Genomic DNA, 13736 nt, shown 5'->3' on the forward strand with positions numbered 1-13736 from the left:
CTGTATGATCTGTAGTTTTTTGTGATATTGAATCTTAATTCCTCCGAATAATTGGTTGATATGGGAAGAGAATGATACCCAGCACTTTTACTTCTGATTCAGTCGTGAAGGTTCTTTCATTGGATAGTGTTATTGAAGTTGGGACATTAACTCCTTGATTCTGGAACCAAAGAATCTTAGTCTTCTGTGCATTTAGTTTTAGATTATTAGCCAAGGCTCAGGTTTGAATAGTATTTGTCCCGGTTGTTACAGATTGGCTTATATCTTGATGTGGAGGTGACAACAGTAGGAGGAGCATGATGTCGTCAGTTTATGATAAGAGTAATTCATCTAATTCCAGGTGTATTGAGGTGTCATAGATTTGGCTTTGGTCCAGGCTCCTGGTGGATGGTATATCAGGAGTAGAGCAATATGATTGGTATCTTGGAAGTTGTCATAGAATTTGCATAACATATATTTGAGTTCTGGGAGCATTCCTGAACTGACTAGGATGCATGAAAAAAAGCTCTTATAAATGAGAGCAAGTCCGCCCCCTTTTTTTCCTTGTCTTTGAGAATGAAGTAAATCATAACCAGGAGGGTATAACTGGGGTATTATTGGACTATTGACTTCCGTAAGCCACGTATCAGAGATAAACAGAAAACCTAGGTCTAATGATTGTAGAAGGTCCCTTATTAACAAGGCCTTGTTCCCCACAGATCTAGCATTGACATAGGTTGCTGGTACGGGAGTTGTGGGTCATGTGGTCAATGGAAGAGGATTGTTTGGTCATGTTCAAAAGAGATTGAGTTTTAGGCCATTTAGGGGGATTCTGTGTGTCTGCCTGAGAGTTGAGCTTGGTAAATTGCCCATGGCCTGAAACGGTAGTGGCACTCTGTGAACAGGTGTTGGTACAGTCTTTCAAATATTTGCCAGTGAGAATAGGCTGTTTATGAACCCCAGGTTTCCTAGGTATATTACATACTACGGGAATTTGACTAATGCCACCATCTTCAGGTAGGTTTCCTATCATGGTGCCCAAGAGGACTAAACAGAGCATTAACAGCCACCACATGGTGTTAATTCTTAAAGGTACAACATTAGTCTATATTCAGTAAGATATTGTATATATAAAGCTTATCCCTTTCTTGAGACTGTGGGGAACAGAGAGTAAGTTAGGACTCACAAGAAGTGTAACTTAGGTAATGTTGTAGCAGATAGCTAGTAGTGTTTGGACTAGCAGGGAATACAATATAGTAGATGCAGCAATGAAAGAGAGAAGAAAAAAATAAAAAGTGCTCTGAAATAGGAACAAAGCTCTTTAGCTTTGTTTGTTTGTTTTGTTTTTAGTTGGAAGCTGTTGCTCCTCAGAGGCCCCTACCATCCCCTCCTAGTGTGCATAAAGTAGCTGTGAAGAAAACCTGCAGCAATTCAGATCAGCCTGCTACAGACTCAAGCAGTCAGATACGAGTATCGCAGGTATGTGGCCTAAAAACCTGCAAATAGTTTGGTTTGTCCAGCTGTCATTTCTTTTGTATGAGGTATTGTCTGAAAGACCTCTGAGTGACTATTCCTCTTCTTTAAGGATCGGCCTCTCTCAGCCAGAGAAAGAAGGAGACTCAAACAGTCCCAAGAGGAACTGCTGCCTCCTGGTAACTTTTTCTCTTCCGTTTCATTTCTTTGCTTGATGGCTGCTCAAACAAAGAGTCCCACCGTGCACTGAAAATAACAGCAAATAATTTTAAGATAAGACTTTTTCTTTTAAGAGGATGGACTCAGGATTGAAAAGGGGGGATTGAAAATCACTGATGTTTGCAACTGCAGGGAAGCAATAAAGAAGCAGCAGTATTGGCCTATATTGATTACTGTGTTGCTTCAGTTGATGTGTTTTTGTTACATAATTAAACCTCACAGTAGTCATTGATGCATTCATTTTCTAATACTTCTGCAACACCTCATGAGTGAAAGAGGATGGAAATCGTAAGGTTCTGTAAATGGGTACAAAAGACTAGAAAGTTCTTAATGCTGCTTTCAACATTTTATTTATTTGTTTAAACTTATATTCTACACTATCTATAAAATTCTAGACGGATTACAACTCACATACATAATAAAGAAACAAATCAGTTATGTTTATTTACAAAACTTGATAAAATCGCCAAAATTGGACAAGCCAAGGCCAGGTAATGTACAATAACATAGAAAAGCTGAGTGCCCTTCTTACTCCTTGCTAATTTTTCATAACTCTTCAAGAAGTAGCATCAGAAGGAGACAACAGGAACTTGGTGCCAACCCATTTATAAGTTTCAAATCATCAAATTATTTATGATAAAAAACCATGTAAACATGAGTTCCACTAAACAGCTTCATTCAAACTTAGGTCAAATGCTTGTTGAAATAAAAATTTAAGGCGGTTTAAAGCTCAATAAATTTTTTTAAAGACTGTTTATACAGTTCAATTAATTCCATAATTTAGGACTTACTACATAAAAATGATGTTCTATGTTATTCTATTCTTGTTTCTATGACCAAGATCTTAAAACTGAGGATTCTGTGGTGCTTGGTGAATTCTGCAGCATTTAACACACCTTTGGAATTATGGAGCACTGGGTCCCCTACATACACTTGAGCTGTAGTGATAAATTCTTGAGGTAGAAATTTTCAGGTTCTGCTACACAAGGAAATACAGAGCAAAGACTATTAAATTTAGTTCTGAGTAGCCGAAAGAACACTAGCAAGATATACAAGGGACTTTGGAAGAGGAGACAATCTGGTCTAATGTGTTGGTCCAGTAAAAATGTTTCTCTAAGGACAAGCAGGTCATTAATTCTCACAATTGGATAATGCGATCCTGTGTTGCCCGGTCTGGAGCTTGTAACAAGCTAAAAAAACAGAGTGCAGGAGCTGCTACAACGCTCATGCTTGAGTGCCTACCCCCTACTACAAGAGCTTGGTTACCACAGTTATTTTTCTCCCGCAGTGAGGAAAGATTGTTTTTCTACTATCTCTTCACACTGCTTGGTCTGGAAAGAGCTTCTTTTAGTGCCTTTCGGCATTTTTTGCTTTATTTTTCAGTGTTCCCATTCTCAGGTCCTTCCCTGTTTCCCCCCGTATTCTTAGGGTTTTTTTTTTTTTTTTCAAAATTTTAAGTTTTCTTTATTTTCCATTGTCATTAGGCAGCTTTTAGGCCTTGACTTTGACCGGGATTTTCACTTTCTTTTTCTGGTGCCTTGCCCCTTTTCTTAGGCACCATCGATTCGTTTGATTTAGCTTGGAAGTTTTTCTGTCCATGAAAGTTCCCAGTGGCTTCAAGTGCTGTACCCAGTACAGTCCGTCTATCTCTGACAAAGACTCCCATTCCTGGTGTATTCAGTGTGTAGGACCTGACCATAGCCCTGCTAAGTGTGTCCTCTGTCTTCGGATGAAGAAGAGGACCTAGGTGTCCAGAGAGGCTCAGTGCAAGAAAACGTTTGGAGCCAGGTCAGATTCCTTGATATCTGTATCAGCATTGATGTCAGGGGCTGCACCGGCATCGGGAGTATCAGTCTGCATAGCTGCTGCGAGACCCTTGTACACTGGGAGCAATGGTGCGTCGTGTGAGGGGTCTCCACCTGTCTTGATGCCGACTGCTGGGCAGGCACCCTGGGACCATCCCTGAGGTGACGTGAAGATTCAACATTGCCCTCATCAGCACCGAGAAGCCTCTATGCTGAGCTTCGGGTGAAGTCCAAGATGCATTAGTCTTCCTCGACGTATGGTGAGGGATTAGGCACCCGAGAAGCATTGCCACAGAGAGGATCGCTCTCCCTCTATCCAGGAGGGTAAGATGCATTGGTCTCCTAACAGCCAGGACCTGCCTCCCATCTCATTCCCATCAGTTCTGCAACCTGTCTCAGAGCTGGCACCCCAGCCTTTCCTGGTGTTGGCCCTCGAGCCATATCCGAGTCTTGCTTCCTGAGCTTCTGGATGGCCTCTTGCAATAGTGTGCATTGGCATCGGGGTTGCTTGCGCCTATTCTGCCTCCCGTTGTGGTCCCACTTGGCCCTCAGCCTGCGGTGTGCGGCTCTGGTGTCAACTGCCACCCAAGCTGGAATCTCTTGATGTTGGTGGAGGAAGCTTCGCTGGAGTCAAGGTGCGAGCCAACTCCTTGACGACCCCGCTTGAAGGCATGGCTCCTCTAAGTCGAGGCAGGCTCGGTCTCAGCCCTCCCATGAGGAATTGCTGTCTGACATCGATGAGGTCCCATGCTACACCTTAGGACCCTGAACAAATTCCTGGTCAAAGAAAAGTCCGGGATGGTTTCCCTGGGCACCCTTCTATCCATGATTCAGGAAAACATTTGGCTATGCTCTCTGGACTTAAAGGATGCATATACTCACATCCTGAGACATCCAGCCCACTGGAATTATCTCCAATTTTGGTTGGGAACAGCGTATTGCCGTTTAGTCTCGCGTTGGCTCCCTGGATATTTACCAAATGTCTAATGGCAGTTGAAGCGTCACTAAGAAGACTTTAGTGTTCCCATAGCAAAACAGTTTACAGGCGTGGAGGGGCATAATCGAACGGGGCGCCCAAGTTTTCCTGAGGACGTCCTCACAGGACGTCCCCGTGAAGGGGCGGGGAAACCCGTATTATCGAAACAAGATGAGCGGCCATCTTTCGTTTCGATATTACGGTCGGGGACGCCTAAATCTCAACATTTAGGTCGACCTTAGAGATGGTTGTCCCCAATTTTCGGCGATTAATGGAAACTGAGGACACCCATCTCAGAAATGACCAAATGCAAGCCCTTTGGTCATGGGAGGAGCCAGCATTCGTAGTGCACTGGTCCCCCTGACATGCCAGGACACTAACCGAGCACCCTAGGGGGCACTGCAGTGGACTTCAGAAAAAGCTCCTAGGTACATAGCTCCTTTACCTTGTGTGCTGAGCCCCCCAACCCCTCCCCTCAAAAACGCACTCCCCACAACTGTACACCACTACCATAGCCCTTAGGGATGAAGGGGGGAACCTAGATGTGGGTACAGTGGGTTTGTGGTGGGTTTTGGAGGGCTCACATTACCACCACAAGTGTAACAGGTGTGTGTGTGGGGGGGGGGGGGGGTCTTGGTCCGCCTGCCTGAAGCGCACTGCATTACCCACTAAAACTGCTCCAGGGACCTGCATACTGCTGTCATGGAGCTGGGTATGATATTTGAGGCTGACATAGAGGCTGGAAAAAATATTTAAAAAATTTTTTTAGGGTGGGAGGGGGTTAGTGACCACTGGGGGAGTAAGGGGAGGTCATCCCCGATTCCCTCCGGTGGTCATCTGATCATTTAGGGCACATTTTTGTGGCTTAGTCGTAAAAATAAAAAAGGACTAAGTAAAGTCGCTCAAGTGCTCGTCAGGGACGCCCTTCTTTTTTCCATTATGGGTCGAGGATGCCCAAGTGTTAAGCATGCCCCAGTCCCGCCTTCGCTATGCTTCCGTCACGCCCCCGTGAACTTTGGTTGTCCCCACAACGGAAAGCAGTTGAGGAAGCCAAAAATCGGCTTTCGAGTATGCCGATTTGGGCGACCCTGGGAGAAGGACGCCCATCTCCCAATTTGTGTCGAAAGATGGGCACCCTTCTCTTTCGAAGATAAGCCTGTAAGTTTAATATTGGAAAGGAGTGGCATAATCAAACAGGAAAATTAAAAAGAGACCAGCGAAGAATTGGCAAGCAGTGGTCCAGTATAAGGAAGAGAGAGACGAGGAGTCTGAACCTCTTAGGTCCAACTTTATCCACTAGTCCTGTATGAAAGCACGGGCAAAGAGAAGCGTTTTGAGTCCAGCCTTGAACTTAGGGAATGAACAGGAGGTGTCATCTTGCATAATTTGGAGGGAAGAATAAATAACCCTTTCTCCAAAGACAAGCAGGCTGATATTCTCACAAGTGGGGTGACGCCACGTCGGGCCCGGAGGATTTTAAAGCAAAATCTAAAAATCTCTTCTACGGCGTTCCGTCGCGCGAGCGAACGCACTGCGCATGTGCGCACACCTCTTCCCGCTCGCCGTGCGGACACGCCCCTCAGTTTTTCTTTTTCCGCGTCTGAGGAGACACGGAGTTTATTAGTGCTTCGTGTTTTCTTCAGGTCCTCGGAGTAAAATCTCTTTTTTATTTTTTTATTTTACCCTTTTTGGGTGTTCTTTATTTTTTCATTTGATCCTTTCATGGCAGGCTCATTGTGGCTTATATATACAGGTACTTTTTTGTACCTGGGGCAAGGAAAAGTTAAGTAGTTGCCAGAGTCACAAGGGGCTGTGTCTGAAAGGAAAACAAAGCATATAAGCTTCTCTTTTCTTATAAGAATGCTGGCATATTGTTATCTGTGGGCTCTCTCTCGCCAGCAAACTAAACAAGCCCACATTTTTAGGATCCATTTATTAAAACTTTACAAATGGCTCTCCAGAGCTATGAGAGCCTGCTCCAGCACACCACTGTCTTTAAGCCCCACAAGTGTGAAGGTGTATGTCACAGGAAAAACCAGGAACCTAAGCAGGTGCATCCCTGGTCAGCCACTGCATGGGCAACCTGGTGACACAATATCAGTGGTGTAACCTTTGAAGTGAGTCTCCACCCGCCTCGGCGCCTCCTGCTCTGCAGGTCATTCGGGCGCATCGGAGGATGTGTCTTGGGCCGGATCATCTCCCTGTGAAGCGCAAGTAGTGTCTCAAAGATGAGACGTATTCTACTCTGCCAGGGATGCCCAAAGGAGATCATTCTGGAGTCCGACAGAGACCGATGCACGCTGGGTATAGTTATGCATCGAATAGGTCTCCACCTGCCTCGGCGCCTCCTGCTTGGCAGGTCATTCGGGCGCATCGGCGGATGTGTCTTGGGCCGGATCATCTCCCTGTGAAGCGCAAGTAGTGTCTCAAAGAAACGAGACGTATTCTACTCTGCCAGGGATGCCCAAAGGAGATGCCCAGAGCTTTGCTCCCTCGGTTATGGAGGTATCCGGGCTTCAGACATCAGTCGGTGCCGAGAGCGTTGCGCCCTCTGTTATGGAGGTATCCTGGCATTGGACGTCGATGCACCGGTACATCGGTACCAGGTATCATCGGTGCCGTGGATACCATCGGTGCCAGGTGTCATGGGTACCGTCGGTACCGAGGAGTATCGATACCAGGAACATTGGTACCATGGTCGGTGTCATGGGTCCCGTCGGTACCGGGTATCATCGGTACCATGGGTCCCGTCGGCACCGGGTATCATCGGTACCATGGGTGCCGTCGATGCCGAGTGTCATCGGTGCCATGGGTGCTGTCGGTACCGGGTATCATCGGTGCCATGAGTGCCGTTGGTACCGAGTATCATCGGTGCCATGGGTACTGTCGGTACCGAATATCATCGGTGCGTCGGTACCGAGGAGTATCGATACCAACTACATTGGTACCATGGTCGGTGTCATGGGTCCCGTCGGTACCGGGTATCATCGGTACCATGGGTCCCGTCGATGCCGAGTGTCATCGGTGCCATGGGTGCTGTCGGTACCGGGAGTCATGGGTACCATCGGCACCAGGTATCATGGGCACCATCGACTATCGGTACCAGGTATCATCGCCCATCGGTACCGAGTATCATGACTGCCATCGGTACCATAGTATCAGGTATCGTCGGTACCGTGGATACATGGGTATCAGGTATCATGGATGCCGTCGGCACATGAGTACCATCGATACCAGATATCATGACCAGGTACCATCGGTGCCATGGGTGCCATTGGTACCAGGTGTCATGAGCACCGTCGGTGCCATGTGTACCATCGGTACCGTCGGTGCTGTTGGTGCCGGATATCATGGGTACCATTGGTACCACATGTCATGGCTACCATCGGTACCAGGTATCATGGGTACCATCGATACCAGATACCATGACTATCATCGGTACCAAGTACCATGGGTACCATTGGTACCGGGGTCCATCGGTACCATGTGTATCATCGGTACCGTCGGTGCCATGGTCTAGCAGTCTGGTTTCGATTCCCTTGCATTTCCAGACTTTGTCCTTGGCTTCGGGACCATGGGTACCATTGGATGCCATGGGTGCTACCGCCTCCTGCGGCATCTGGCTTTTCACCTGGTCTCCTTCACCGATGCTGCCTCTGGTATGGGTGTTCGCACCCTACTGGAGCAACTTCTCGACCCATAGTAGCCTCCATATCGGACGCGTTTGGATCTGAGCTGCTCTGTTTGAGTAGTTAGTTCAGTTCAATGATGGTCATCTGACATTACAGTGGAGATTGTGAATCCCAATGCCCAGATGCTAGAGGTCCTGGACTACTATCTTCACCTGAGTCTTCTGCACTCAGAACAGATAGGAGTTCTAAGAACTTATTTCGGCGCCCCCGGGGCCAGAGCATACATCCTTAGCCTCTTTTGGAGAATGGCGTACCAGGCTGGCATGATCGCATCCCAAATCAAGTCTTGTCAGATCTTTACGAGCATTCCCACCGGAGTAGGCTAAACCTTTTCACCAAGTGGTCAGGTAGCACACGGTGTGTCGCAGGTTCCTGTCCAAGGGCATTTTCGACACTTGTAATGTAACACCTAGATTTCTGCTCTAGGTACAGTGATGCGCAGACTCTCATGACTGTGTGCCTCTCTCCTGGAGGAGGAGACTCAGCAGAAAACTGTAGATATGCTGTGCATACACTTCCTCATCTTGGAAGTTCTTTAGAGAGAGGAGTAGTTTTCCTTGTGCCTTAAGGGATTGTACCTATACTCCTACTTCTCGACAGCCGGTTCGGGCTATGCCTCAGCACGCTCGTTCTAGTCAGCGGCGTGCACCTAATCAGGCCCCTGCACCTATTCCCCAGGAAACAGAGGGGTTTTTGACTGGCTCCAATTCAGTATAGCCACTAAAAAAAAAAAAAAAAAATGTCCGTACCGGCCATTCTGCCTGTCGGGGGGGAAGTTTACATTTTCTCCACCAAAGGTGACTTCTTTTATCCTCCAACCGGTGGGGTTTTTCAACTAGTCCGGTTAGGATACATTCTCAATCTGGAATCAAACCCTCCACATTGTTCAATGGAAGCTTAATCCTTTAGCTTCCATCAAAAGTGAGTACTTGCAGAGGAACTCTCTGCTTTTCTCAGCGCCAATGCAATCGAGCCCGTTCCACCAGGGCAAGAAGGGTTGAGATTCTATTCCAGGTCTTTCTTTGTGGGTTGCGTCCCATCATAGACATAAGGGGCCTAAACAGATTTGGTTCAGGATGCTTTCCCTGGGCATCCTTCTTCCCATACTTCAGGAAAACGATTGGTTATGCTCTCTGGATTTACAGGATACTTATACTCTCTTTGCATCCAGAGTATGTTTTTTTCCTAGTGCCTGGCTGTTGTTCCAGCGTATCTTCATGGACTGAGAGTGCATGTGTTCCCTTAACACGATGATTGCCCGTCTCAACAGATTACAGCACAGTACATATTGAGACTTCTTGACACATGGCTTCCACAGTTCACGTAACTCCCATGGCACTTTTGCACATGACATCCGCTCAGTGCATCCTAGCTTCCCAGTGGTATCAAGTTTAGGGTATCTAGAGGATGTAACCCGACTGTCCGCCAGTCTTCGGTATTCCCCTCAGAGGTGGTTAATTCTCTCTATTTTGATTCTGAGGCACCTTACTCAGTCAAAAGCTGCTGACGAAGGTTGCATCCCTCCTGGCTATCCAACCAAATTATTTTAATTCAACAAACAATCGGGTTGTGATGTACTCGATAACAAAGGAGTACTGGATCTTGCCCTCTGAGTTAGGATGCCATGCAGATGTAGCGGTGGGCCCGCAATGCGGCATGTTTTCTCCAAGCCACTTATCTAATTGGCGTAAACAGCAGTCTGGCCGACAGGCTGAGCAGGATAATGCTACAGTTGAGCATGCCTATAGTTCGAAAGACCCCTCAGTGGATCTTTTTGCTACTTAGTCCAATCGCAAAGTCCCTCAGTTCTGTTCCAGGCTGCAGGTTCACAGCAGGCTACCATCGGAGGCCTTTCTCCTTCTTTGGGAGACAGGTTTTCTGTATGCGTATCCTCCCATACATCTGGTGGAAAAGACTTTGCTGTTTCTCAAGCAAGATTGTGGAGCCATGATTCTGATTGCTCTTTTCTAGCTGCGTCAGATAGGATTCCCTCTTCTTCTGGAGTTGGAATGTTTTCCAGCTCTCATTACGCAGAACGAGGGGGCACTTCTACATCCCAACCTCCAATCTCTGGCTCACACGGTCTGGATGTTGAGAGTGGGGTTTCGTTGAGTTTTCCAGAGTGTCTCCCGACTCTTGCTTGCTTTCAGAAAAGATTTCACAAAGAAGTGATATTCTTTTTCATGGAAGAGGTTTGCCGTCTAGTGTGACAGCAAGGCCCTAGATCCTGCATCTTGTCTTATACAGACCTTGCTTGAGTTCTTTCTACACCTGTCTGAGTCTGGTCTCAAGACCAACTCTGTCAGTATTCATCTTCGTGCAATAAGAGCTTATCATCAACGTGTGAAAGGTCAGCCTTTAGCTGTCCACTTCACGAGTGCTTTATTTCTCCCCCAATATTGAGAAAATTCCTTGTATGTGTCTAAGGGAGATTATTTCTGTTGGGCTTAGCACCCACAATAATTTTGACAGTTGGCTCTTATGCTTCGGTCAGAGTTCCTATCACTCCTTATCCAGTATCTTGGGGTCCCAATGTCGTTTTCATCCAGCTGCTGCAAGCTCAATTCGGGCCACTGGATTCCTGCCATCTGAAGTATTGGACCTGGAAGGTCGTTTTCCTTAGTGGCTGTTCCTTCAACTCGTAAGGTCGGTGAGCTTCGGTCTCTAGTAGCTCAAGCGCCTTACCTTCTCTGGCGAAAGCAAGCTCCGCACTTTTTGCGTGGAGCAGACGAGCTCCCTCGGACGGTCCGCCCAGTTGTTTATTTCTTTTAATGCCAGTTGCTGTCGGAAACCGCATATTTCTTCTTGGCTAGCAGAGTGCATCTCCTTCATTTTTGTCCAAGCTGGACTGACTCTAGAAGGCCATGTCACGGCTCACAAAATTAGAGCCATGGCTGAGTCGGTGGCTCATCTAAGATCAGTCACTATTGAAGAGATCTGCAAAGCTGCGGCGTGGTCATCAGTCCACACATTCACATCTTACTACTGCCTTCAGCAATAGCCGACTCGTCAGTCGGTTTGGGCAGTCGGGGCTGCAGAACTTCTTTGGGGTTTAGAATCCAACTCCAACCCTCCTAAGCCCATTTTTGTTCTGTTCCAGGCTACACTCATTTAGATGTTTCTTCTTTTCAGGTCAATTTTATTCTGGCCTCGCCATTGCGAGACTCAATTGACCACTGTTTGTTGTGTTGTGTAAGCCTGGAAGCTAGGGATACCCCACTTGTGAGAATATCAGCCTGCTTGTCTTTGGAGAAAGAGTAGTTACTTACCTGTAACAGGTGTTCTCCGAAGACAGCAGGCTGCATATTCTCACAAACCCTCCCACCTTCCCCTTTTGGAGTTGTCTCCTCCATCTTTTGGATTTAACTGAGGGGCGTGTCCGCACGGCGAGTGGGAAGAGGTGTGCGCACATGCGCAGTGCGTTCGCTCGCGCGACGGAACGCCGTAGAAGAGATTTTTTAGATTTTGCTTTAAAATCCTCCGGGGCCGACATGGCGTCACCCCACTTGTGAGAATATGCAGCCTGCTGTCTTCGGAGAACACCTGTTACAGGTAAGTAACTACTCTGTATACAAAACTAGACATCTTTCTGTAGGAGCTCAAAGGGGGCTTTGACACATTATGGTATGCTGCCTCCTTGATGACCAGCTAGGCCATCAGTTTAGGAGTGCCACTATCTTGTAAGCCAGCTGGGCTTAAACTGGAGAGAAAGGTGTGTTTGAGAACACAGAAGATTGTGGCTGAAATGTTCAGTCTGCAGAGGTCAGAACCAGAGGGATCCCTAGACAGGGAAAGGGAAATGGGACTGGATATACTGCCTTTCTGAGGTTTTTGCAACTACATTCAAAGCGGTTTACATATATTCAGGTACTTATTTTGTACCAGGAGCAATGGAGGGTTAAGTGACTCGCCCAGAGTCACAAGGACCTGCAGTGGGAATTGAACTCCGTTCCCCAAGATCAAAGTCCACTGCACTAGTAGTGTGTGGAAGAAGAAGAGAGAGCGGCAAGTGAGACCTGTATCCCATATGCATCCCTTTTCTTTTTTTTTTTAATTTTGAATTTTTTTTTGAAAAGCTCAGAAACAATGGTAGTGATAACAAGTCTCAACCAGGATTAGTTGCTCATAAACAGTTAATATTAATGTTATCAACCTTTCTTTTACAAAATATCACCCTCTATAATCCCCCCCTTCCCTCCCCTTTGTTACCCTAGGACCATGTTTCCCCCTCCTGTCCCCAAATAGTACTTCCCCACCCCTTTTCCCGTGCAATTTCTTCCCACCCCAACTCCTCCCTCCTGTTTTTCCTGCATTAATTATCCCTTAAGCTATTTCCAATATTCGTTCCAAATGTGTCCATTCTTTCGCCTCCTGGTTGAACCGCCTTGTTCGGTGGTCTGTTAGTTTTTCTAGGTCTGCTACCACTTTGACCTTCGATCTCCAGCTTTGTATAGTAGGACCAGAACTTTGTTTCCATTGAGAGGCAATTAGAGTTTTTGCTGCAGCTAGACACAGGCGTTTGATATGTCGCTGCCATTTCAACCCTCTCCTGTTCCCCCAGCCCAGGAGGCACCATTTCGGTTCGCAAGAGAACACATAGTCCAGAACTACTACTACTACTATTTAACATTTCTAAAGCGCTACCAGGGTTGCGCAGCGCTGTACAATTAACAAAGAAGGACAGTCCCTGCGCAAAGGAGCTTACAATCTAAAGGACAAAAAGTGCAGTCAATCAAGATTGAGGCAGTCTAGATTTCCTGGATAGAGGTACAATGGTTAGGTGCCAAAAGTGACATTGAAGAGGTGGGCTTTGAGCAAGGATTTGAAGATGGGTAGGGAGGGGGCTTGGCATATGGGCTCAGGGAGTTTATTCTAAGCATAGGGCGAGGCAGAAAGGGCGGAGTCTGGAGTTGGCGGTGGTGGAGAAGGGTACTGAGAGGAGGGATTTGTCCTGTGAGCGGAGGTTAAGGGTAGGAGCATAAGGGGAGATGAGGGTAGTGAGGGGCTGCAGATTGAGTGCATTTGTAGGTTAGTAGGAGAAGCTTGAACTGTATGCGGTACCTGATCGGAAGCCAGTGAAGTGACTTGAGGAGAGGGGTGATATGAGCATATTGGTCTAGGCGGAAGATAAGATGCGCAGCAGAGTTCTGAACGGATTGAAGGGGGGATAGATGGTTAAGTGGGAGGCCAGTGAGGAGTAGGTTGCAGTAGTCAAGGCGAGAGGTAATGAGAGAGTGGATGAGAGAACTGTTGTTAGATTTCGAGTTACATCTTGCTAAAAAGTCTGCAGAGACGGACAAGACCACCACATATAAAAAAAAAGGTACCAATATCCCTCCCACATCTCCAACATTGATCAGTTGAGCCTGGAAACATGGTCTTCACCCGATCAGGTGTATAGTACCACCTGCTTAATACCTTATACGCATTCTCCTTTATTAACAGTCATATAGAAGCTTTTTTCACCTCTAAACATATAGCTTTCCATTCTGCCATTCTCAACAAACGTTCCAAGTCCTTTTCCCATGCCAACATATAGGGTAAACAAAGTCGTGCCCCCTAAGGTGACTATATAGCATGGATGTTGCCTTC

At 46.8% G+C, this 13736-nt stretch overlaps 1 protein-coding gene across 2 annotated transcripts in view; it reads left to right on the top strand.

The window, feature by feature from the left end:
* NEK4 (NIMA related kinase 4) overlaps nt 1–13736 on the top strand; it is an 85090-nt gene that overhangs the window by 45766 nt on the left and 25588 nt on the right. For both annotated transcript variants that reach the window (XM_030206088.1, XM_030206089.1), the window contains exons 10-11: nt 1330–1458; nt 1565–1631. In XM_030206088.1, the coding sequence (XP_030061948.1) occupies nt 1330–1458; nt 1565–1631 (196 nt within the window). The remainder of the gene's footprint in view (nt 1–1329; nt 1459–1564; nt 1632–13736) is intronic.

The sequence above is a fragment of the Microcaecilia unicolor genome, chromosome 6 (assembly GCF_901765095.1).
Source record: "Microcaecilia unicolor chromosome 6, aMicUni1.1, whole genome shotgun sequence".
Lineage (NCBI taxonomy): Eukaryota > Metazoa > Chordata > Amphibia > Gymnophiona > Siphonopidae > Microcaecilia > Microcaecilia unicolor.